The sequence below is a fragment of the Rousettus aegyptiacus genome, unplaced genomic scaffold, assembly GCF_014176215.1.
Source record: "Rousettus aegyptiacus isolate mRouAeg1 unplaced genomic scaffold, mRouAeg1.p scaffold_m13_p_10, whole genome shotgun sequence".
Classification (NCBI taxonomy): Eukaryota; Metazoa; Chordata; class Mammalia; order Chiroptera; family Pteropodidae; genus Rousettus; species Rousettus aegyptiacus.
The window spans coordinates 86,360,827-86,387,566 of NW_023416285.1; the positions used below are offsets into that span (position 1 = coordinate 86,360,827).

At 34.9% G+C, this 26,740-nt stretch overlaps 1 protein-coding gene and 1 pseudogene across 21 annotated transcripts in view; one reads left to right on the forward strand and one right to left on the reverse strand.

Annotated features, from left to right (window-relative positions):
• Positions 1-26,740, reverse strand: part of MLLT10 (MLLT10 histone lysine methyltransferase DOT1L cofactor) — a 195,259-nt gene that overhangs the window by 70,403 nt on the left and 98,116 nt on the right. For all 21 annotated transcript variants that reach the window (XR_001594389.2, XM_016124434.2, XM_016124521.2 and 18 more), the window contains one exon: positions 5,892-5,987. Coding sequence is in view for 20 of the 21 variants with exons in the window: in XM_016124434.2 (XP_015979920.1) it covers positions 5,892-5,987 (96 nt within the window). In the remaining variant the exon portion in view is untranslated. The remainder of the gene's footprint in view (positions 1-5,891; positions 5,988-26,740) is intronic.
• Positions 15,127-15,245, forward strand: LOC118609041 (annotated as a pseudogene).

Genomic DNA, 26,740 nt, shown 5'->3' on the forward strand with positions numbered 1-26,740 from the left:
CTATGTAAATAGTTGTTACGCTATATTATTTAAGGAATAATGACAAGAAAAAAGTCTGTACCACGTTCAGTAGATTCGACCATCACAGGACTAACTAGATAGTACACGTCAGCAACAACCTAACTTTTCCCAAATATTTTTGATCTAGTTAGTTGAATCCACAGATGTGGAACTCTGGGTACAGAAGGCTGACTGTATGCACAAAAAACCTTACAGCTAACATCATACTTAATGGTGAGAATGAGGTTTCCCACTATCAGGAACGAAGCATGGATGTCTCCTCTTTCTCAACACTTCTTTTCAACATCATACTGGAAGTCCGAACTTATGTAATAAAACAAAGAAATAAACATATACTGTTTAGGAAGGAGCAAATTAAACTTGTCTTTTTTCACAAATGACACGGTCTATGCGGAAAATCCAAAAAATTATTAACAAAAACACTCTGGAAACAAGCTATTACATCAAGGTTGCAGAAATTTGAAATTAAAAACACAATACCATGTACACAGCACCCTTTATAATTACTTAGTTTCAAATCCAACAGAATATGGATAAGGTCTATCTGAGGAAAACAAAAGTGATGAATAAAATCAGGGAAGAACTAAATAAATGGAGAGATATTCCAACTTCATATAGATAGGAAGACAATATCATGAAGAAGTCAGTTCCTCCAAACTTCATCTACAGATTCAGTACAATCTTAATCAAAATTCCAGCAAATTATTTTGTGGACATTGACAAACTGACTCTAAAGTTTATATGGAGACAAAGGATCCAACATAGCTAACACAATATTGAAAGACAAGAATATAGTTAGAGTACTGACATTGCTCGACTTTAGACTTAGTATAAGCTACAGTAAATAAGACAGTGTAGTAATGGCAAAAGGACAAACAGGTTAATGGAACAGAAAAGAGAGCCCAGAAACAGACCCACATAAATATAGTCATCTGATCTTTAACAAAGGCGCAAAAGCAATGCAACGGAAGAAAGGCTTTTCAACAAACGGTGTTAGAACTAGATGTTCACATGCAAAAACATGAACCCAGACAAAGAACTTACACCCTTCAAAAAAATTAAGTCAAAATGGATCACAGATCTAAATGTAAAATGTAAAATAGCATGGGATGCTGATAGTGGGGAGACGGTGAGTGTATGAGGATGTGGTATACAGGACATCTCTGAACTACCTACTCAATCTAGCTGTGAATCTATAACTTCTAAAAATTAAAGTTTCTTAGTTTTATTAATTGTCTATAGTAGGAAAAAAAGGGTTAAAATAAATTTCATCATCTTATACCTTAAGAAATTAGAAAAAGGACTATAAAGAAAACCCAAAGTAGTAAAAAGGGAAAAATAAAATGAGAGCAGAAATCATTAAAATACAAAATACAAAACACAAAAACAGTAGAGAAAAATCAATAAGACAAAGAGCTAATAATTTAAGAAGATTGATAAAATTCATAAACCTCTAGACAGCCTAATTAGGAAAAAAGAGAAAAGATACAAATTGCCCAAGCTCATTCAAAAAACAGATAACCTGAACAGCCCTATATTAAAGAAATGGAATTATAGTTTAAAACCCTTCCCATAAAAAAAAAAATCTAGGCACAGATAACTTTAGAAGTAAATTCTATCACACATTAGTAATACCAAATTTAGACAAACTTACAGAAAAGTGAATAAGAGTGAATGCTTGCAGCTCATTCTATGAGACCAGCATTACTTTTGACACTAAAACCAAACAAAGGCATTCTAGGAAAAGAAAACTACAGGCCAATATCCCTCATAAATACAGATGCAAAAATTCCTTTTTAATTTCAAAAATTTAAATTCAACTATATCTAAAAATAGTAATGCATCAATAACAAGTAGGATTTATCCCAGGAATGAAAGTCTGGTTTAACAATTGGAAAATCAACCAACGTACTTCATCATAGTAACAGATTAAAAAAGAAAAATATATATTTATATTTATATTTATATAAAAATTTATATTTATATTATATAAAAATATTTATATAAAATATATAAAAATATATAGGAAAATATATTTATATAAAAATATATAGGAAAATATTTGAAAAATTTAATACCCAAGGCTAATAAAAACTCTCAGGAATAGAAGGAAACCTCCTCAATATCATGGGTAATGTTAAAAGATTAAATACATTACCCCTGAAGATCAAGAACAAAGCAAAGATGCTCACTCTGACCACTTCCATTCATCACTGCACTGAGAGTGTTGGTAATAAAATAGGTAATAAAAAGAACCCGGATTTAAAAGGATGAAGTAAAATTGCCTAGTTCATAGTTGGCATGATTGTCTATGAAGAAAATCCTATGGAATCAATAAGCTACTAGAAATAAGAAATGTTCAGTAAGGTGACCAGAGTACCAGATCAACACACAAAGCTACAAAAATGTATTTCTATATAGTAGTAAGGCACAATCATAAAATGACATTCAAAAAACAGTATCAACAACATCGGATATTCAGAGGCAAAGTTGAAAAAAGATATATAAAACCTGCAGGCTCATTGCTGAGATAAAGACAAATAAATCAAGAGATAAACTATGTTTATGGATCAGAAGACTAGTCAACTCTCCCCCGACCAATGACCTGTATACTGAATGCAGTTCAAATCAAAATACTAGCAGACTTATTTCTACAAAATGACAATCTGATTCTCAAATTCACATAAAATGCGAAGAACCCAGAATAGCCAAAATGATTGTACAAGATACAGAGATGGACAATATCTGATCTAAAGGGTTATTATAAAGCTATAGTAATTAAGATAGTGTGGGCAGAAAAACAGATCAATGGAACAGAATAAAGTCTAGGAGTAGACCCATACAAATATGGTCAAATGGTTTTCAACAAATGGGGGTAAAAGCAAATCTGTGAAGAACAGTGTTTCACAAATGGCTCTGGAAAACTGGATATTTATATTCAAGAGGACTTTGATGTATAACTCACATCATATGCAAAAATTAACTTAAAATGGATCATAGACCGAAATGTAAAACATAGAAATATGAAACTACTGGAAGAAAACATTTTAAAAAACCACAAACTGAACATAATTAAGAATGTCTGCTTAAGCCACTGAGTGGCGAACATATCTGCAAATAACATATCTGATAAAAGATTTGTATCCAGAATATATAATGTCTCACAAAACTTAATAATAAGAAAACAAGCCAATAAAAAAAGGGCAGGAGGTGGACAGGTCTGAACAGACACTTTCCAAAGAAAAATAGAGAAATAGCAAATATGCATATGGAAAAATGTTCAACATAAATGTGTCATTAAGAAAATGCAAATTGGAACCACAATGAGAAACCAACTACATGCCCACTAGACTAAAATAATATCAACTGATCATACCAAGAACGTAGAGAAACACGAACTCTTGTATACGGCTGGTAGAATTCTTAAATGGTCCAATCACTTTAAAAATAGTCTGACAGTGTCTTAAAAAATTAAGGGCACACCTACCATGTGACCCAGCTATTCTATTCCTTAGTACTTATGCAAGAGAAATAAAAGTGTATGTCCACACAAAGATTTGTACAATGTTCTAGCAGCTTTATTTACAATAGACCCGAAATAGAACCTGAATGTCCAACAGTTATTAAATGGATAAACAAATTATGATATGTCCGCACAATAGAACAGTAGCAATAAAAAGGGATGAACTCTCTCAAAATGATTAAGCTGAGAGAAAGAAGTCAGATAAAAAGTATAAATATTTTATGCTTCCATTTTTAAAAATCTAAAAAATTCAAATCAATTTACTATGACAGAAAGCAGAAGAGTAATTGCCTGGGCAGGGGTATGAGTAAAAAGACAAGAAGGGGGTTATACCCAGTCACAAAGAAACCTTCCCTAGTGATTCTGGTAATGGTTTCATAAATTTATCAAATTTTCTACTTTAAATATCTACAACTTACTGTATGTTAACTGTACCTCAAGAAAGCTTAATAAAAGGTCTACTGTATTTACTATAATCAATTTTTTAAATTAAATTTATTGGGGTAATATTGGCTAATAAATTATATAGGTTTCAAGTGTACAATTCTGCAGTATATCATCTGTATATCGCCCTGTGCATTTACCACCCAAAGTCAAATCTCCTTCCATCACCATATATTTGACCCCCTTTTCCCTTATCTACCTCCCCGTTCTCCTCTTTCCCTCTAGTAACCACTAAACTGTTGCCTGTGTCTGAGTTTTTGATTGTTCATTTGTGGCTCTAAGTTTTATAACCCAAATGAGTAAAATCACAGGGTTCTCAACTTTTTCTGTCTAACTTATTTCACTTAGCATATCTCAAGATCCATCTATGTTGTCACAAATGGTAGTATTTCATCTTTTCTTATGGCTAAGTAACATTCCATTGACATAATCAACTTTTCAATACCTGTATTGTCATAAGGTTATTTTGTGTGTGTTTCCTTAAAAATTAAGTTTACTAAAAAATATTTTTAAGGGTTAGCATTCAAATGTGGTGTGTTGCTGAGTAATATAGGGAAAGAACGAAGAGTAAAGGCCGATCAGATTCTGAAACTTGGAAAGCACATGAGAGTAAAAGGCAACATATGCACATGCACACGTGTGAGAATCTAAGTATATGTACGTCATCATGGAATAATACAAAACTCTGGTTCTGTGGGATACATCAAGAAACGTATCTTGAGATGAGGATTATAAATGTCCAGGGGAATGGACTATAAATAATGTTCATATTATTAGCCTGTAAAATATGAATCAAAGCAGTCTAATGACAATCACTAAAGAGAGGCTGATTTTAATAGATGAGTAGAACAAAAGGAAATTCCAGGAAAAGACTCAATTATATATAAATATTTAGCATATGATAATGAAGGCATTCCAAATCAGCAAGGAAAGACTGGAATTATTTAATGATACTAGAAAAACTGGTAAGTGATTTGGGGAAAAGTATTTATACAAAATAAAGCAAAATCCAGATGGATTATTTTAAAGAGTTAAATAAAAATTTTAAAAATCTAAGGTGGAAGAAAACATTTTGAAAATCTTTATCTAACTTTAAGGAAAGACTTTTCTAAGCATAAAACAAAGTAAAAATAAGAAAGGGGAAAGACAGGTTTAATTTCTCAAATTTATACTTCTCTATCAATTTAAAAAACACATTAAAATGTATTCATTCAGAGTACAATCACCTCTTACCAGCCCCATGTCACCCCCATCTTTCTCTGCATTGTTGCAATAACTTCTTAATGCCTCCCTGCTGTCATTCTTGACTCTCTGCAGTCTACCCACAAGGCAGCAGCCAGAGAGAGGCCCTCGCAAAACCTAAGTCAGACCCTGTTCCATTCTGTCTCCATTCAGAACCTCCAACGGGTCACTTTTCACTCAAACTGAAAACAAAGTCCTGCCACTAGCTTACACAGTCCTATATGACTGGCCCCTCACCTGGCCTCATTTCCAACTGCACCCCACCCCACAACCCTTGCTTACTCTGTCCCAGACATTGTTCTAATTGCTTTACATGTATTATCTCATTCAATTCCAATAATTATTTCCCCCAGTTTATGGATGATGAAATTGACTTACAAAGAGGTTAGTTAACCTGTCTTAACCTACTCCACAGTCCAAATTCTAACCTCAAAGATGTGTCCCACTGGTTATTTTTACTTAACATTCTTCAGAAACAAGTATAGACTAAACAGAAGGTAGATTGAGGGCCTAGAAATGGGAATGTCAAAGTGCTTGATGGAGGGTCAGAGAGGGCTGAAGAGTGAGAGGGAACCAGGGCACTGGGAATAAAATACTTAACGATAAAACTCAGAACATAATTGGTTATTATAGAAAACGAAATATAGCACTTAAAACTTACTTTTTCTGTAGTAACAGTCAAGGAAGGAACCAATGCAGGTGATGGTTCTGGTTGTTTTTTGTGTTTTTGTTTGTGTTTGTCCTTTTCTTTATATTTCTAAAAAGGAACAGACGTAAAAACCAATTTAAATCATAACACACACACAATAAAGATGAGATTCTTTTATAATTGTGTTCAGTAATTTAAAATGTTAACAGTCAAGAAATAACCAAAATCACTTATCATATTATTTTATGTAAGACAATACTAGTCATATACTTACAGAAATATATAGTAATACTAGTATGTTATTTTAAAGTGATTTCAGCTCCCTAATCCTTGAACAACATAATATATAAACAACTGAAGCCTGTAATTATTTGCTACATTTATATCTGGCAAACTACATATTTTTTCTCATTAAACACAAAATACTTTTGTGTACATTATATAAACAGTACTTTAAAATTTACATAACACTTTGACACGCACTATCACATCAAAATAGTGTCAGATTCTCCAACAACACGCATTAAATCCTATGGCCCACAAACTAGAAACCAGGACAAGAAACTCTCTCCTAGGTTTACTCAGAATGATTACTGAATGATTTTCATTGTCATTAACAAAAATAATTTAAAGTTATGGTGTGCTGCATTGCTTCGAAGTCCTAAAACTGATGAAATGACTTTATGAAGGAATTCAATTAAATGAGAAATTAATTACATATTAGGAGCCCAATTTTATTTAATGTCATAAAATTTTAATCAAATTGTTCTCAACTGTTTGAATCAGTAGGTAAGAATTAGAATTGGGTGTGAAGTTTACTATTTAAAGAGTAAATTCAATTTATTTTTTTTTCTCATAGTACTTAAAACTAACCATTCGGAGCGCTTAATCTATTCAAGACATGAAAGATTAATATCCCTGGCCCTGCCCTAAAAGTGATTACATACTAGTACAATAAGAAGCATAAAACATTAAGGGTAGATATTTTACTACAATATCCAAGTACTGCTACTTTTGGCCTTTAATTCCTGATGTAATTACATAAGACATTTTTTGACTGCAATGTTAACACTTTAGCAACAGAGAAGGTAAGACACCTCAATAACAGCTTTTATTCAGACTTTTCAAGTAAACTGTCTTATTCTAAAGTTATCTTAATTGTCACAGATCATAATAATGACCACCAAGGAATCACACCTCCATTTCTTTGTAATAGGATGTCATTCTTCCTCCCATCATTAGATGTCCTCTTCTCCACTTCCATTAACCTAGGTTAGCCTTGGGACTTGCTCTGGCCATGCAATGTAGCAGAAGTGCTTTAAGAAGTCCTACACGGTTTCCACCTTTGCATTCTTAGGTCCCAGCCACCATGTAAAGATGGGTTCATACTCTCCTGGTAAGTCAAATGGAGAACTAGGCCCTGTGGAGAAGACCTGAGGTACCCCAGCCATGAGGTACTCAGCACCATCTCAGCCCAGACGTGTGAATAAGATGACCTTGGACCATGCAGCCAACCACCAGCTGAATGTAGCTACATGAATAAATCCAGCTGATATCATGTAGAAGAAAGATGAATTGTGCCTGCTGAACTCTGCCTGTTCTAAGCCACTAAAAGTTATGGGGCAGTTTATCAAGCAAGAGCAGATAACCAAAATAAGACTAGAATTCACAACTGGGTCACGGGGGTTAAAGAACGTAAAAATTAAAAGTAACACATATTAGCTTTTTTTTGTATATACAAAAATACCAAATATAATTATACAATCTAATTTATAAATATGGAGTTCAAATGATCCTGGTCTATACATTCTATATCAATACTTTTCTCCCATAAAAATAATAAAAAAGCTTTTCTATCTTTCTTCATATTCTATTTCCCATACTGGACTTTACTCTTAAAGTGTACAAGAACTGAGAGGATTTAATAGTGAATGACTCTGAAAACAAGGTAAACAAATTCTAAAAACTTGGCAAGCACATGAGAGTAAAAGGCAGCGTATGCACATGCACGCGTGTGAGAATCTAAGTATATGTACGTCATCATGGAATAATACAGAACTCTGATTCTGTGTGATATATCAAGAAATGTATCTTGAGGTGAGGATTATAAATATTCTGGGGAAAAGACTACGAATACGTTATGTCCATATTATGGGTCTGTAAAATATGAATCAAAGCAGTTTAATGACAATCGCTAGAGAGAGAGAGACTGATTTTAAAAGATGAATAGAAAAAAATAAAATTCCAGGAAAAGACTCAATTATATATCAATATTTAGCATATGATAATGAAGAGATTCCAAATCAGCAAGGAAAGACTGAAATTACTTAATAATGGTACTAGAAAAACTGATTAGTAATTTGGGAAAAAGGATCTATACAAAATAAAATCCAGATGGATTATTTTAAAGAGTTAAATAAAAATTAAAATAATCTAAAAAGCTGAAAGAAAACATTTTTAAAATATTTAACTTTAAGGAAAGAAAACCTTTTTAAGCGTAAAAACAAAGTGAAAAATCCGAACGGGAGGCGGGGGGCAAGAGGGAGGAGGAGGGGGCGGGAGGCGATGGAGCAAGTGTGGGGGTTAAGAACAAGTCACTCCAAGATATGCCTTTGCTGTATGTGAGCAGTTTTGTGCTAAAGGCAACTTTAGCCAAGGGCTCAAGAGAAACTTCTGCCCTTGCCTTTACTACCTAGAGTAATTTAAATTAGGGGCCTTGCCCATAATAAGAGATTATCAGAGATAACTCTTTTAACCTATCTATAGGGCAGGGTATTCTTCTGTTTACTAAACATTTTCTCTATCATCAAGCAATAGCTCTCTGAAGATCCTAGGGAATCTTACCTCATCCCTAGCTCTGAATGTCTTTTATAACCATTTTTTCTTTCTATCTCTGAACTTCTCATTCATGTGGGGTCTCTGACTCTCTCATAAGGGGTTCACATACCTAAGTATGTATTAAACTTGCTTATTTTCTCTTGCTAATCTGTCTCATAAACATTTGATTATTAGACCAGCTGAAAGAACCTTGAGAGCAGAGGAAAGTTTCTTCCTCCCCCACACAAGTTTATTCAAAACATTACCTATTTTATAGTAGAGCCAATGTCTAAAAAAAGCCTCCTAAGCATGAGCAAGATGACAAAAGATTGTATGGCAGAGACTATAACTCAAAAATAAACAAAATAAAGAGCATAACATGTATAAGATAACCAGAAATCTCAACCTAGGAGTAAAAATAACTCAGCATAAAGATATTTCTCAAAACTGCCCATGCTAAAATTTAATCTGAACGTAAGTTCAAACAAAGCTCAAGAATGAGATGATAAACAGGAAAAAAAAAAAAAGTTAAACAGAAAAAAGCAACTCAGGGAATGCAAAACCAAAGTAATTTGAAAGCTAAAACAGAATCAGTAAATAAAATAGAAACAGCAAGGAAAAGAATATACATTGTTAAAAATAAAAATACTGTTAAAAGAAACACATGAAATAATTACAGAGATACAAATGAAAAACAGTAGACATTAAAGCAGTTAGAGAGGAACTAATGCTACAAAAAAACAAAGATAATCAATCATAAGGATAACTTGTGTCCCAAAAATAGAGAATCCGATGAATAGGGAACAGATTTATACAAATGTAAATGCCCACAAAACAAAAACTGAAAAACAACATTTTGAAAAATTGTTATAAAATGTTTAACAGCAAGACTTATTGCAGTAAAACAAAGAAAAATGTGTATCAGGGTTGTGGTGCGGGTGGGTTGCCTTTAGTCCTCTTCACAGCAATATTCCAGCCCATTGTTTAAATTTTAGGGTTGGGAAAGTGTGATACAATGATATCATATACAGCCGAGATATAGTTCAAAAATCAAGCCAAGAAGGAAACTTTCCATTATGAAAAAATTCAGAGAATACAGGTCCTAAGAACTTACGGGAAAAAGATACTTGACAATAAAACTGAGCCAGTTTAGGAGATGATATAAAGAACTTAGTGGAGAGGGTGTGGTAAAAGGATTGGTAGTGACAATGACCATCTAACAAACTAAAATTAAATACAGAACAAATATCTACATAACTCTGAGGATTATGTTTACACAAGATAATGTCACAGACCGGAAAAACACAACATGTCTTTAAAAACAAATTGGATAGACGGGAATGAATGAGAGGAGCACAGGGAAACTATTAGCCTTTCAAAGCAGGAGCACAATATAGATTTCGAGGCATGTAGTTAAGAGAAAACATAATAGTTTGCTACCAAAACATCTGTAATTAACATAAATCCCTTCCTTGTAGACAAGTCTCTGGTTCTGTCTAATCACCTTCTCATATCCTCATAAAAGTGGTCCCATACTCCAGCCCATAGGTAAACATGGGTGTATCTAAGTCAATTAATATAAATCTATTCTCCTTAGACATTGACTGCTTTAGGTCTGGGATAGATTTAGGTCAGGATAATAAAACAGGAAGAGAACTTTTCTGTTCTCTCTCTTAAAAAGGTACTCCCTTCCTGCCTTTAGATGCTTACAATTTAGGTCTTGCCCTTGGAACAACTGCAGAGACCTGGCAACAAAGCCTAGAAAAGCCCAGAGAACCACAAAAAAAGAGACAACAATGTCCTACCACTATTGAACTAGCTATTGGTAAATTAATCAATCTCTGAAAAGCCTAGCCTCTGAACTTCTTATGCAAAACAATAAATTTCCTATTGCTTTCGCAATATTGTTACAGCTAAAATCATATAAACTGGAAAGACAATCTTCTCAATGCTTTTTGTTTGCTCTGCAATTTCTATTATTAAACTTAAATGTTTTTAAGGAAGTAATAAGTCTTGTGGTAAGAAAATTTTACTCAAGTTCAATAAATCTATGTATTTTACTTCATTTTCTTTTTCTTCTATATAGCCAAGCAAATCTGACTTCAATATTTTTTAAATTAATAGTATTATATCATTTTAACAAGGTAATTTTTATCACTCAAACCATCCTTTTTATCTTTGTATATAAAAGACATCTGGAATGTTTACTCAGTAGTAATGATGGCTATTTCTAGATAGTAGATTCTGGAGTAGGTCTTAAAAATTTAACTTGCATTTTAAAAAATACTCTGCCTTGTTTGAATTTTTTGTAATTACATGGCTTAACAAAAAAAATGAACTTAAATAAGGTAGAGACATTCAGCTAGCTAGCTGCTCACCAAATACATTTCTTTTTCTTACTTGAACTATAACTAGACATTTCCCAGTTTCCCTTTCAGTTAGGTGTGGCCATTTAACTGGATTCTAGCCAAATGTAATCTGAAAGAAAAATAATGTATGTCCGCTCTAAGGCTGGTTCTTAATAGCCCCAACTATTTAGTGTCCATGTTTCTTCCTCTTCCAGAGATTAATGCAAATGAGCCTGGAAGCCACAGGCAACACTGAAAAGAAGGCTGAGTCACAAGATGGAAAGTATCTAAGTTCCTGTTTCATGAAAGAAAGCCACCTAACAATAAACAACACCTGTTTTGGACTTAGCTGTGAATAAAAAATACTGTATTAAACCACACACAATCTGAGTATTGTTATGTGTTGGGAGACAATGCTATGTCTCTACTATTTCTGTCTGTCTTGTGAGTGAGGCCATGACTTGGCCATGGTTCTGGACTATCACAGTGTCTGCCTAAAATGCAAAAGATAGCCCATGACAAAAGATTCAGGTGCCCTAAACTCAGGGTTCCTCTACTGCAATGCAACAGACTGTATATGCAGATGACATCTGGTCCTCTCTGGTTTACCTACGAAAACTGGGTCTTGGGAATTGGTGCAAAAATACTGATACTCTGGATACTATTATTGCTGTAAGTAGTAAACTATCCTTCATCTCTAACTCAGAATTCTGTTTCCAAACTAGTTACCACATACATAGACCGCTTTCATAGTTCTTGACAGTTCGGTGATGAGAACATGATGCCGTTAGAAATGTGGCTTACTGCAAAGGAAAGATAAGGGCCTTCCACGCCAATTACTGGGACTTGAGGGAAATCTATGGGAATGGGTAACAAACATAGTGAGTATATCTTACGGTCCATTCAGCAGTAAGCGGTCCTTCGTTTTACTGCCTGACCATGCGGAAGCCCTGGTCAGTGGCAGGCTAAGTACTGCAAAATACAGCAGGTCCTCAAATAATGCTGTTTCATTCAATGTTGTTTCGTTACAACATTGATGAGATGCTATACAAATTTAACTCATTTATATCAATTAGCCTATTGTAAAAACGGTTTTCATTACACATCGTTTTACTTAAAGTCACAAAACCTATAGACAGCGTTAGGTAAGTACTTACTGTACACTCAAAGAGGGCTGCCCAAAGGATGTTATGGTGATGCTAAACCTCCTCCATGGAGGACTTCCCACTAATCTGGCATTTGGCTTCAGTTCCACCTCACAATAACAACAACCAGTACAAGGATTCATCTTCAATGGACAGAAGGTCACAAGCCTTTTCAGATAAATTACAAAGATGCTCTTCTATACTGAACATGAAAGGAGGGAAACTAAAAGCAACCACTATGGACATAAATCAGGTAAATCTAAGAACTCCTGTTTGCTTGGGAAACGAGGAGGTGGGGCATACACGGCATGTGAATGAAGAATGGCAACAGCTGGGCTGTCTTACTGTTCGACACCAGAAGTCTATACTGCCAATTTCAAATTCATTTGGAGATGATAGTAAAAGATGTCAGCAGAAGTTTTTTTGTTTGTTTGTTTTTTACAGTGGCTCCTGGTTATTATATGGCAGCTTTGGTCCTCTCAGGGATATTTCCCAGAGACAGACCAACTCCCATAGGAAATTATAGTGGAGACCCTAAGACATAGGCTCTTAATGCCCCAGACTGGGTTGACAATACTAATAAAAGCATTTATAGTGTGATAATGGTGATCCATGGTAAAATGAGAAATCTAGATGAATTCTCGCAATCACCACTGCCCCCCTGAAAACTTCTCCCAGCCCTTAAGAAACTAGCACCTAATTGAAACTGGGTGAAAATTTGAGACATTATCTGAGTAATGGAGTTAGTAGATGTCCCAGATTAAGGAAAGGTCTCCAAAACAGGTCCCCGCTCTGTAAGCCAAGATTCAGTCAGCCAGAGATGCAAACTGACTCCTGAGCCAAAGAGTTCCCAGGGCTGAAATAAATGGCATCACCCAAAAGGACGTCACAATATAGAGCATTATGAGTGCTGAAAACATGAAAAATTTGGTTGACCCACAAGCAGCCAAACTGAAAGTAAAATGCAAAGGCATACTTAATGGTGTAGAGCCATTCTCTACTCCCACAATCCTCAACTTTCTCAGCCTCCTCACCCTTTAGGGCCATCTCGGTTGCTTTAAGAAAAATGACTGGAGATAGGGATGAGGGTTCCTTGACACTGGGGAGGAATCAATCAATGGTATGCACCTACCCAAGTATGCTGGAGAATCTGGAGAGAAGAGAGACACAAATTTGTAAGACTCTGTAACAATGAGATACCCTAATCACTATCCTACCTGAATCCATGGAAGAAAAAAGCACCAGGATTTACAGTGGAGTAAGAAAGCTAACATGACTTTGTAGGTCAGGCATTTCGGTGAGTATCTGTATTTTTGTTATTGCTTAAACATCTTAAGGTATAGCAGTAATTGATATATCAAGAGTCAGCAAACTATAGCACCCAAGCTAACAATAATTTTCAAATATTTAAAGAGTTGTAAAAAAAAATAAAGGAAGAATATTTGACAGAGTGTGTATGAGGTCTGCAAAGACTAAAAGATTAATTATCTGGTTCTTTACAGAAAAGATTTGCAAAACCTTGCGTGGTATGCTTCTCATTACTAAACCCCTAAGTGCCAAAGGGTATTCTACCAATCAGGAGGTTCTAATGGAACATACAAATTGCTCCCCAAATCACTTTCTTTTCCTTGGTGGTCCAACAGAAACAGAAGAGGATTACAGAAGTTCAAAGGGAAACCACAACCTTGATTAAGAACTTAAAAGTACCAGGAATAGTAAGAGATGAAATATCTAAACGCAAAAGCCCTGTAAGGGCAGTGAAGAGAGGTTAACAGAAGTCAGAGGCTTATAGTGAATTATTATTAACTGAGTTTAGTTATAGCCACAGCAATTATAGACTAATTCCATTATACAGACTGATGGCACTTAGTAGATAGTCCTGGACACTACCAATGCCTTCTTTGCCATACCACTCACCTAAGGATCCACGTCAGTTCATATGTATGTGGCAAGGCCTGCAATCATACAAGTTGTTAATGCTTCCCCAGGAGAATCTGAATTCTCTTGCCATGTTGTCATTGGTAGGCAAGTTACGATTTCACACATGTGTCTCTCAGCTGATTTCTAAAGCCTTCACTATCAGTTGTTAAGTCAGTAGCATCAGTCTCAACAGCTCTCACTCAGATATGCTCACACCTCTCCCAGCAGGGCTGGCTGAAAACCCCCAAAGAAATCAGGGAACCATGTAAGGAGATTTACAATGTCAAACCTCTCTCTTCAGACCCCCACCATCAAAAAGGAGGCTGAGCATCTTGTTGACCTTCTCAGGTATCAGAGGTTCTATGTGACCCACTCTGGCATTCCACTTGGTCTTTGTATCAGCTTATTAACAATAACTGACTTAATGCTCATTACAACTTCTCTCTGCCTGATTAACAAGTATATCTATTTTCAATATTTAATACTAAACCTTCTCCTAAAAATCAGAATTTCTCTCAGATCAGTTCTTAATTACCTAAAAGTTGTCAACAATACTATCTTTATTCCATTACCCCCACACTTCGAACTCTGGGTTCAGAAAAAAAAAATGTAAGCATTTCACATGGTTTCGCTGTATTCAAGAAACCATACTAGCCATCATGGGAAGAACAGTAAAGTACAAAAGATAGCGATAACTTTGAGACACAACAGAGCCTGGCATAAGACATATACTGATGACAACTAGTAGTATAAAAATAAAATGAAAAAAAAAATAAGAACATAATGTAAAAGGTATCCAAAGCAAGAGATACAGTGTGAGTCATATAAGACAAAGGAAGTCTAGTTTCATTATAAAGCCAAAACTAATTGCTGGGTTTGAATTGAGATGGAAGAAAGAAAAGAGAAAATTGAAGACACTAATGATCAAGAAGGTCATTAGTTGACAGAGTAACTGGAGTAAACAGAGTAATGTGTATTTTTTGTTTGTTTAAAAAACAATAACAACAACAAAACTCTGTCTATGGCCATGCTACCCTGTACAAGTCCAATCCCATCTGATCTCAGAAGCTAAGCAGAGTTGGGCCTGGTTAGTAATTGGATGGGAGACCACCTAGGAAGACCAGGTGCTGTAGGCGTAAAAAATAATAAAAAAATAAAATAAGGGATTATAAACTGACATGGTCCTTTCAGTCTGTGAGGTCAACCAAGGGTTGCCTCAGGGAGGGAAAAAAAAAAAGGAAAACAAAGCTTGTTTGGAGGCAATGGGTAGAATATGATTCAAACAAATTGTTTTTCCCTTTTGTTACATCTAATATGCCACCAATACCTCAGTGCACGTAAAGTCTTATCACTTAAGTCTGACAACTTTTCTGGTCTTTACTATCAATACAATCTTATTTTGCAAGCTTTTAAAATATTAATAATTTCATTTATTTGAAACCAATAAACATCTTGCCTGACCCATCATCTCAAATTCTAAATTCACATTTCTAATTGGCTTTAAATATTTCCCATTCCACCATACCTTAAATCCTATGTGACTTAAATCAAACTCATCTGCCCCTCCTTTTTATAATGTTTACAAACCAGCTTTTCCATGAGTTCGTACTTGTACTTATGGTACCATGTTCCTAGTTAAGACAGCTTATAACCATCCATCACATCTACAATGTACCTTTTGTCCCTTGCCTATCACTACTCACCAGATCCCAGGCCGTTTTTCTACTGGCACCTTGAATATCATTTCCCATATTCTTCCATGCCTTTAACTATTAAACTCAGTCCAGACTTCATTATTTCTAATCTGGTTCAGGCTAACAAGCTTAAGCAGCACAGTATCGTGGTTAAAAGCATGGACTCAACAGCCAGATTACATGGGTTCACATTCAGCCCTATTTTACTAACTATATTAGTTTGTACAAGCTGTTAAACTTCTATGTCACAGTTTTCACAACTGTAAAAAGAAAAATAATATTAGCACCTATCTTAAAAGTTTTCTGTTGAAAATTATATGGATTATTATATGTAAAGTACTTGGCACAGTGTCTAACACCTAGTAACTACTACACACGTTAGTTATTATTGCTTAGTTGTCATCGTGGCTGTCATCATCATTCTACAAACTGGTCTGTTTCAGTTACCCATCAAGTAAAATATTTATTTGTTTGTTTGTTTGTTTGGCACATATGCACTGACAATACAAAGATGAATAAACTTTAAAAGGCAAATAAGACTTACAAAGAGAATCTCATTTTTTAAATAGAGAAACAAATATATAAAGCAGATAAAGGCTATAAACAAAATTATCAGTCATCACAGTCATTCTCAAATTCTGTCACCTCATACGGTAGGTGAATAATCTTCCACGTACCATTATTAAATTCAAACTCTTCTTATAGGAATTGTCATAAATGGTCCCAAACCTGTATTTCATGCTTATGCCTATTTCCTTGTCCCACCCTTTCAACAAACTGAACCTTCTCTGTGTTTAAAATATTCTGAACTTTCTAATTTTTGTACTCTGAAAATATTGCTCATGTTATTGAAAACACTTTCCCCTCATAACTCCTTAAGAAAACCCCCTGACAACATTCAGGACGCTTCTTAAATGCCCCTTTAACCATGTAGCATCTCCTACTGCCTCACAGGAAGCTTCTACCAAATTTCCACACAACTACTTTATTTTCTTCTCACTGGTCCTATCTCGCTTTGATTGACCGGTATATTTATTTTATCCATTCAGACTAACCTAAGCTAGTAATACTCAACTTCAGAAACCACTATGACCATATACTTTTTAAAAAATGAATTGAGGTTATATGTGACAATGTTTAAAAAAAAAAATAAGCCTATACAAGAATTTAGTTATATTAGGTAACTATTCTCTTTCTAAGTAGATTCAGCTAATAATTCAATTAACAATAAATTATTATTACAGCCATAATTTTTTAATCACAAAAACTTTCCAGCCTGTTACCTGAATGAGTTAGTATAAAATAATTCCTTATGTATTATTGGTTGACCTAAAACTTATTAGTGCCCATATTTGAGAGTAATGCACTCCATAGTAAAGTACATGGTTAAACAAAATGAGAAATTAAATAAATTTTATAACTTAAACACAAGTATCCCTAATGTTTATCCAGAAAACTCCAAACATGAACAAATAGGCTCTCATTATTTTCTATGCTGTCCAATATGGTATATACATACCTGCCACAGGTGGCTATTAGAAGTGGCTAGTGGTTTCTGTATTAAACAACACACTTACAAACCATTTCCATCATTTCAGAAAGTTTTATTGGACAGTGAGTGTAGTCTAGAACTTCACATTAGACCAAAAAAAAAAATTATATCTGAATATCCTCTCACTTTTCCTCTAATATAACTATCAGACAATAATCAGTACATGGTTTATCTGACAATAATCAGTCCCAAGTAGATAAACAAAAAAAGCCAAACACCAAGTAACTTATCATAATGAAAATACAAAACTATGATAGAGAAAAAAATTATCAAGGATATAGAGAAATTGGAACCTTCGTTGGTGGTTGAGACTGTAAAATGGTATAGTTGCTATGAAAAACAGTACAGCAGTTCTTCAAAAAATTAAACACAGAATGAACATGTGATGTAGCACTCCACTTCTGGGTGTATATTCAAAAGAAGTGAAAGCAGGGTCTTGAAGAGATATTTGTACACCCATATTCATAGCAGCATTATTTACAACAGCTAAAGAGTAAAAGAAACCCAACTGTCCATCAACAGATAAATGAATAAAGCAAAATGTGGTACATATATGCAAAAGATTATTCAACTTTGAAAGGAAAGAAACTCTGACATACGACAGAACATGGATGAACCTTGTGGAAAATATGCTAAGTGTAATATGTCAGTCACAAAAAGACAAATACACCCATCCCTCAATTTATGCAGACTGTCAGTTCCACACATCTTTTTTTGATGCAGAAAAAAAACATGTAAAGAGTCCACCAGTACAAAAATACTAAATAGGTGATATAAGTCATAAAAATGTTTATTTCACATATTTGAATAAAAAATGTTAATGAAAATTCAGAAAAACCAAAACAAATTTTATTCGCTAGCGGCGTTTGTACCATAATCTAAAGCAATCAATCTTCTCTTTTTAATTGGCACAAAGTAATTATTACCTTATTCACTCAAAATATTTGGAAGTACAACTTCAGTTTCTTATTTATGTTTCTGTTTAAAATCTTTTTCAAAATTTTAAAGCTCACTGGATATTTGGATCACTATCTAGAATTGTATTTTCCAGTTTCTTGGACAACTGAAAAAGCTTTAATTCTGCAGTGAATGAAACTGGCGCAAGGTCACTGCCGTATTCATTGGCAGGATGGGCTTCAGATATTAAGTAAATTAATTCATTATCAGTTAATTTGTAATCAACCAGTAATTCGTTAATATCATCTACATTCGAACTGCCAAAGCCTTCTTCTTGAAATGTATTTAGTAAATTAATAATGCCAGTTAATCCCTCTTCAATTGTTGGAACCATATTCCCTGGTACAACTGCTTCTGGCCATGCTGCTTTCCAGCAAGCATTTAAAGTTGATGGCTTTATATCACTCAAAGCTAAAGCAATATTCTTTTTTTTTTTTAACTTTTTTTTAAATTAAGTTTATTGGGGTAACATTGGTTAGTACAATTATATAATTTTCAGGTATACATTATAACTTGACATCTATAATTTCTGCTGTGTGAATACCACCCAGAGTCCAGTTTCTTTCAGCTACCATATATTTGATCACCTTTACCCACTTCACTCTCCCTCTATCCTCCTATATTTGATCCCATTTACCCCTTCCTTCTACCTCTCCCCTCCTCCCCCACTCCCTACCCTCTGGTAACCACTAGTCCATTGTTCATGTCTCTGAAGCTCTGTATGTCCTGTTCATTTGTTGTAAAGCAATATTCCTGATATAACATAAAATTGTGTATTTACTATAGGCTTCTGTAATTGTGATTCATTATCTTTAAATTTATTAAAAATATTATTAAAACTCCATTTAATATAATTCATCTAAAAGATGGAAATAATGCCTTGATCTAGAGGCTGAATTAAGGAAGTTGTATTTAGTGGCAAATACACAGCTTTTATATTTGGATGACCATGTGCATTATCTAAAAGTAAAAGTACTTTAAAAGGAAGACATTTTTCCTTCATATAATTTTCAGCTTCTACAGCAAAATATTTGTAAAACCAATCCTAAAAAATACCCATGCTTTTTTATTTGCCATCCAATGAACAGGAAGATCATTAATAATAATTGTGTTAGCAAGTATTAGTTCTTTGTGCGTTGCTGAGTTAAGCTATGTTTTTCTTTTATAGAAAAAAAAATTTTGAATTTATTTTTAGTTATTTTTGTTTTGTGACATTGGTTAATGAAATCCAGTTAAGTTTCAGGTGTACAATTTAACAGTAAGGCATATATATATCTATATTGCATTGTGCGTTCCCCTCCCAGTTAGATTTCTTTCTGTCACCACATATTTCATCGCTTTGACCTCATCTACCTCCCTTCTCTCCCCTAACCCCTATTCTCTGGTAACTACTTGTCTATTGTCCACGTCCCTGACTCTCTGTCTGTCCTGTTCATTTCTTGCTTCTAGGTTTATATCCCACATATAAGTGATATCATGTGGTTTTCAACTTTTTTGGTCTGGTTTATTTCGCTTAGTACGATTATCTCGAGGACCATCCATGTTGTCGCATATGGTCGTATTTCATATCTTCTTATGGCTGAGTAATACTCCATTGTATATGTGTACCACAGCTTCTTTATCTAGTCATCTATTGTAGGACATTTGGGTTGCTTCCATGTCCTGGCCACTGTGAATAATGCTGCTATGAACATCGGTGTGCAAGTATCTTTTCAGGTATATGCTTTCAAGTCTCTGAGGTAAATACCCAATAGAGAGATTGCTGGATCGTATGGTAGATAAATTCTTAGTTTTCTGAGGAACCTCCATACTGTTTTCCATAGTGGCTGTACCAATTTGTAGTCCCACCAGCAGTACATGAGGGGTCCTTTTTCTCCACATTCTCTCCAGCGTTTGTTTTTACTTGTCCTGTTGATTATAGCTATTCTAACGGGTGTGAGATGGCATCTCATTGTGGTTTTGATTTGCATTTCCCTAATAGCTAGTGACATTGAGCATCTTTTCATATATTTGTTGGCTATTTGTATGTCTTCTTGGGAGAAGTGTCTGTTCAGGTCCTCTATTCATTTTTTGATTGGATTGTTTGTTGTTGTTGTTGTTGTTGTTGTTGTTGCTGCTGCTGTTATTGAATTGTATGAGTTCTTTGTATATTTTGGAGATGAGGCCCTTATCAGAGGTGTTGCTTGAAAATATATTTTCCCATTTGGATGGCTGTCTCTTTACCTTGTTGACAGTTTCTTTTGCTGAGCAGAAGCTTTTTAGTTTGATGTAGTCCCATTCATTTATTTTTGCTTTTACTCCCCTTGAAGCTATTATTTTTTAGAAAGAATAACCGCCAATAATGGAAATGAAAAATAAAAAACCATGTAAAATGAGATCATGTAAATGGAAATCATGTATAAAAAGTCCACATAAATGGGGGAAATAACTCGTGTAAAAAAAATGCCACGTAAATCGAGGGACAGGTGTACTGTATCATTCCATTTATGAGGAATTTAGTAGTCAAATTCCTAGAAACAGATAGTGGAATGTAGGTGCCAGGGGTTGGAGGAAGGGGTAAATGGGGAGTTGCTGTTTAATGGCTACAGAATCTGGGTTTTGCAAGATGAAAAGAATTCTGCAGATGGATGGTGGTGATGGGTGCAAAACGATATGAATGTATTTAATGCCACTGAACAGTACACTTACAAGTGTTTAAGATAATTTTTGTTATATATGTATTTCGCCATAGTAAAAAATGTAGGGGGAAAAACTACTATAGAGAGAACCTTGGGACCCATGTCATTATTATCTTCATAAGAAAACTACAAGCTCAGAGAAGTGTTAGTGGATGGACACCTACCTCAAATTATTTAATAATATATTCTGTCTATATACTACGTACTTTTCTTCATCCATTCCCCCACTTAATTGAAATGCTACAACTAAAAGTTTGAGATTGGTTTGTTTCTGCTATTGCTCATTTTTAAAGTGAAAAAAAAAAAAAAAACAGAAAAAATCACTTGCTTTTCAAATAGCTGTTATGACAGGATTTGGTAACAGTGGCCTATGGAGTGGGGAGAACAGGTTGGGGGGCTCGAGAAAACAGAAGAGGTGGGAGCACCTGATACTGCAAGGGTTATGCAGAGAGGGCAGTCAGAGGAGCCAGCCTCAGTCAATCTTTTTCTTCCTACCTTGCAAATCTGGGAAGCGCACCATGGGCCTTGGCAGTTGCAGAGTTTGAGAGACTGCTGTGAGGTTTGTTGGGCGCACTAGAAAAAGCAGGCTCCATCCAAAGCCAAGCCATTGTGCGCCATGTTCTGGGCTTTTCTTAATATGGTACTCCTGTCCTTTATCTGCAATTTTACTATGATTTCAGTTTCCCAAGGCCAACCACAGTCCAAAAATATAAAGTGGAAAATTCCCCTCCCCCTCAAAAAAAAAAATAATGAAATCTCACTCCATCCTGCTGTCCCGCCCAGAATATATGAATCAACTCTTTGTAGAGCGTCTCCACACTGTATGTGCTCCCGCCCATCAGTCATTTAGTACCTGTCGAGGTTAACATATTGACTATCAAGGTATGTCAGTACTTATGTTCAAGTGACCCTTATTTTACTTAATAATGGCTCCAACCTACAAGAGTAGTGATGCTGGCTACTTCAATTAGCTTTTCCTCACACCTTTACACTGAAATTTCCCCTCGAAAACTTCTTTAGCATTAAATCTGTAAAAGTTGACATAAGTAGAGCCATTTCAAAATGGAGTAGGAGCTGCCATCCCAAAGGAGCCAAATGCCATCTGTGTCTTATGAAATGCTTGAACTGAGCCAGACCTTTGGACTTGGCCAAATCAACACTGTCTTACAAACCACTGATTCTAAAGCCTGCAGAAAAGTAGATTTCCTGACCACAAGGACAGATAAGTATGGACTCTATCTGAAGAGAGAATTAGTAATCAATCATGTATAAGTAAAGAGTAACTTGGTTTATTAGCACCAAGAGGAATTTCTTTCCTCTAGTCTTGTAATTACTCCTTTCCTTTACTCATAAAAACCCCTTTCCCTCATGGCACACAATGCCTTGGCTTAGCAGGATGGAGCTTGCTTTTTCTAGTGGGCCCAACATACCTCATAGCAGTCTCCCAAACTCTGCAACTGTCAAGGTTCACAATGCACTTCCAAGGTTTGAGGGTAGGAAGAAGATTTTGACTGAGGCTGGCTCCTCTGACTGCCCTCCCTGCCCAACCCTGTAATTGGGCCACTATTTGGGTTTCTGTCTAAACCTGTGCTCCGAATTTCAATTTTTGACCCCCGTCCCTCTCCCCACCCCCCAAAAATATGCTTTTTGCCTCTCGTTTTTGGTTTTTAATTTCCAATTGACAAATCCAAAAGACATGTATTTGCCCTTCTATGGTTTCATCTTTCATATGCATCTAACACTGCTGAGCACTGACTCTCCTTACCAAAATACTCACTTCTCCTAGATTGCAAAATACCAGTCTCTCCTAATTTCCTCCTGTATCTACTGCTTTTGACTTCCTTTGTAGATTCTCCTCTTTCCCATTATTGATGAAGTAAGAAAGGGAGAAAAGGAGGAAAGCCCTAATTTACAGAATGCCAACTAATGAATATAGAAAGAATGATGGAATTAGAAAATCACGTTGTGTCAAATACCATTTCAGACAGAATCTTCAATGAATGCTAAGACTTGTGAGTGAAAATGTATTAAGGAACAGTATATTTGCCCAATTCTCAGGGTGTGGTAGTTCCCGATGATATGTGTCCCTAGGTAGTAGTATCCAACCATATTGAACAGGCTGCACTATATAACCTATAGAATATTTCAAAAATGATGGTGTAGTTAAAATGGCAAATGATATTTAATATATATTTTACCACCAAAAAAAGTTTAGGGAAAAAAAAGCATTCAATTATGGAAAAAAAGAACATGTAACATCTGAAGTTAGGGTCACAAAAAATAATGCATCTTTTACCTGGCTCTCTCTAAGAGTACTCACTGTGGGAAAAGGTAGGTACCATGTCACAAGGGCACCCAAGCAGCCCTTGGAAAGGTCCGTGCAGAAAGAAACTGAGGTTCTTGCTCAGTCAGCACCATCTCGACAGCTCTGTGAATAAGCCACCTTAGAAACATATTCTCAGGTCTTACTTACGCCCTCACTGACTATAGTCCAGCCAACATCTTGACTGCAATCTGATGAGAAACCAGAGCTACAAATACCCAGCTAAATCCAAATTTCTGACGTATAGAAACTATGAATCAAAAATATTTACTATAGTGTTAAGCCCCTAAATTTTAGGGTAATTTGTTATGCTAACAATAATAGATACAGGTTTTGTTTTGAGAAGTAGGATGCTACCATAACAACAACAACAACAAAAGTTAAAATGAGGGAGTTGCTTGGAATTAAGCAGTGGGCAGAAGCTGGAAGGACTTTCAGAATATGACTGAAAACCTACTTAGCACTGAAGAGACTGTTACCCAAAACCTTATGGCCTTTCAGGAGGCTGCTATGAAATCATAAAAGAAAACCGAAAAAAAAATAATTGAAAATTAGAGGTAAGGGGGGTTTTATGTAACTGAAAGTTTAGTAATATTGTTGCTTATGACATAAAACATAGAAAATATATTTAATGAACTACATGATTTAACCAAAGAGATTTTCTAGGTAATATGTTGAAGGTGCAGTCTGATTTTTTGCTATTTATAGTACAAAGCAGGAATATAGATAAATGAATTAGAACTATTGACAAAAAGGAACCAAGACTTGCTGGTTTTTAGAATTCCTAGTCTCTACAGAGATCAAACAATGCTAACAGTAAGGAGTGGTTTTCAGGTGAAGGTAAGAGCTAGGCCACTGTCAGAAACCACTGTACAAAGAGTAAAACAAAGGTGTGGCTGTCAAACCGATTGTTCAGATCTAAGACAAAGACTCAGAGAACCTGAAACAGGGGTTCAGAGATGTCAAGGCTATGAAAGACATGAATGAGGGAGCAATCCAAACAGGAACAACTGAAGAGACAGGACAATGACTAAATGCAAAGTGTGATCCTGGGTTGGATCCTAAACCAGTAAAAAGGTCCCCCCTTTCAGTATGGAGGACATTAGTGGGTGAAATTTGAATATGATCTGCATATTAGCTAATAATCCTGTAACAATGGTAATTTACTGATTTTGAGAATTGTACTTTAAAAATGTAGGATTTTAATCATATTTATTAAAACTACACACTAAAGTACTTAAGCTAAAGGGCCTAATATTTGTAATTTACTTTCTAATGGTTTAGAAAAGATGGAAGAAAGAAGGTAAAGAGAGATGGAAAGACAGCAAGGGGGTAGAGAAGACATGATAAATTACGTAACATGAATTTTGGAAATCTAGTTGAACAGTATAGAAAAATAATGTGCAGTATTTTGTAACTTTTCTCCAAGTCTAAAATTATTACAAAATCAAAAGTTAAAAATTTCAATCCCTCTGGCTGGCTGCCCCAGGATGAAGGTTAAAACTAGCATTACTTATAAAACTCCTCATGAACTGGCCCCTTCTTAAGTAAATAGTCTCATCTCATGTCACTCTTTAGCCCCACCAAACACACACCCCAGACATTCTAAATTGTTCCTAAAAAGCCCTGCTGTCTCTTAACTCTATGCACATGTAAAGGCTTAAAGCTTTAACTTGAGTGGAAGATTTCCAAAAGCAAAGTACACAAAAAAGGGAAGAGGATGACAGGTAACTCTCAATGCTAAAAACTTTTAAAAAGATATAGCGAAGTAATGACAAGAGAGTTTTATTCCTCTGAGAGCCACAGAAGTAGCCCAGTTCTCTTCTAAGAGATGAGTAGTCCTAACAAAAGGGAATTCCATTTGATCCCTGAGGTTCACAAAACACTAACGAAGAAGCCTATCTCCCACAAACCTCGCGCCATACCTTAAGAGTGTTCATATTGGCCACAGCTCCTCTATCTGTTGCCAGATATTAATAACAGGATAGAACTAAGGGCAAGTGAGGGGGCTGGGAGAAGGGGGAGGGAACAAAACCCTCTAGTTGTACTAGGGAACAGATGGATTCCCGGCACACCTAAATGGAACTGAATGCATTTCCATATAATGTTGTCACTAATGGTGACTCGGCCAATGCAAAGTATTATAAGCATAGAGTACTATGCTGTTGATATATTACGGATTAGTCAGTACTGATGAGCGGGAAGAGAATGAGTCTAAGGATCAAATGAACTGGCACAAGAGTACCTCAATTCAATAAAATAATCAATAAATTCTAAATAAATGATGTACAACTTAGCCTTTAGAAAAAAATCCTTCCTGAGCTGGGAGCCTCCCAATACAGCCCCATGTTAACACATATGACACACCTCTGCATTTCCTAACCCTTGCCCTAACATCTCACTCTATGGCAGCGCTTCTATAAACAAACATAAGAACGCTAGGCTTAAAAGAAAATTCTATTATACAATGAACATTAACAGTAATAGTTTTAGAAGATAATCTTCTTAAATAATAATTTATGATTCAAAATGTTTCGTCATTGGATTAAACTTCTATACATACATAGCTTTAACATGTACTTCAAACATGTTCCTTTAAAATGTCAATTTTTCCATTTTTATAGAAACTGTCCCTTATTCAAATTCATATTTCACCATTAACTTTTCTCCTCTCTTTGCTGGCATTTTGCAGTTAATATCTAATCAATATTGATATATCTTAGGTCACACAGAAATTCTCTGAAAAGCAAAAAAGCTATGTATTTTTTTACTTTCTTTTCATTATTTAAAGTTAACTTATAAATTATTGATTTCATTTTTAAATAAGTGATTTGGATAGCACAGTATTTAGCCTTAAATATTCCTTATCATCACTTACTTATGGTTTCAATGCTATTTTCAAATATGTGCCAGAATAAAGGCAGATAAAAGAATTCATAAGTCCCTCTAACATCTTATGAACAATATGACCAAAATTTAGCTCATAATATATCATATTTTAAAATACTAAAATCTAAATGAATTATGAATGCCATATTTCAATGCAACATTTATAACATAAGTATATTTTGGAGACAACCATTCTGGATGTTAAAATATTAAAAGAGGAAAAGAAGGACAGAGAGAAAAATAAACTATAACACCCAGACTTTTCGGCTATACTATTACTTAACATCATACCATGATTAAAAAGTCCCTTCCCAAATATTGCCATGGCAAGCAAACAAATCTAACGGTAACAATGAATTTAGAGTATATTTACCTCACAGCCTTTACACATCATCAGAAAATCTTAATTACAAAAAACACACAAATGGATTTTAAGTTTGATAACGAAATCAAGTTGTATAAAACCTATGTATACTAAAAGTAAAAATCAAATAGTATTTACACATTAATGAAAATGCCAATTGCTAAAATTTAAAGC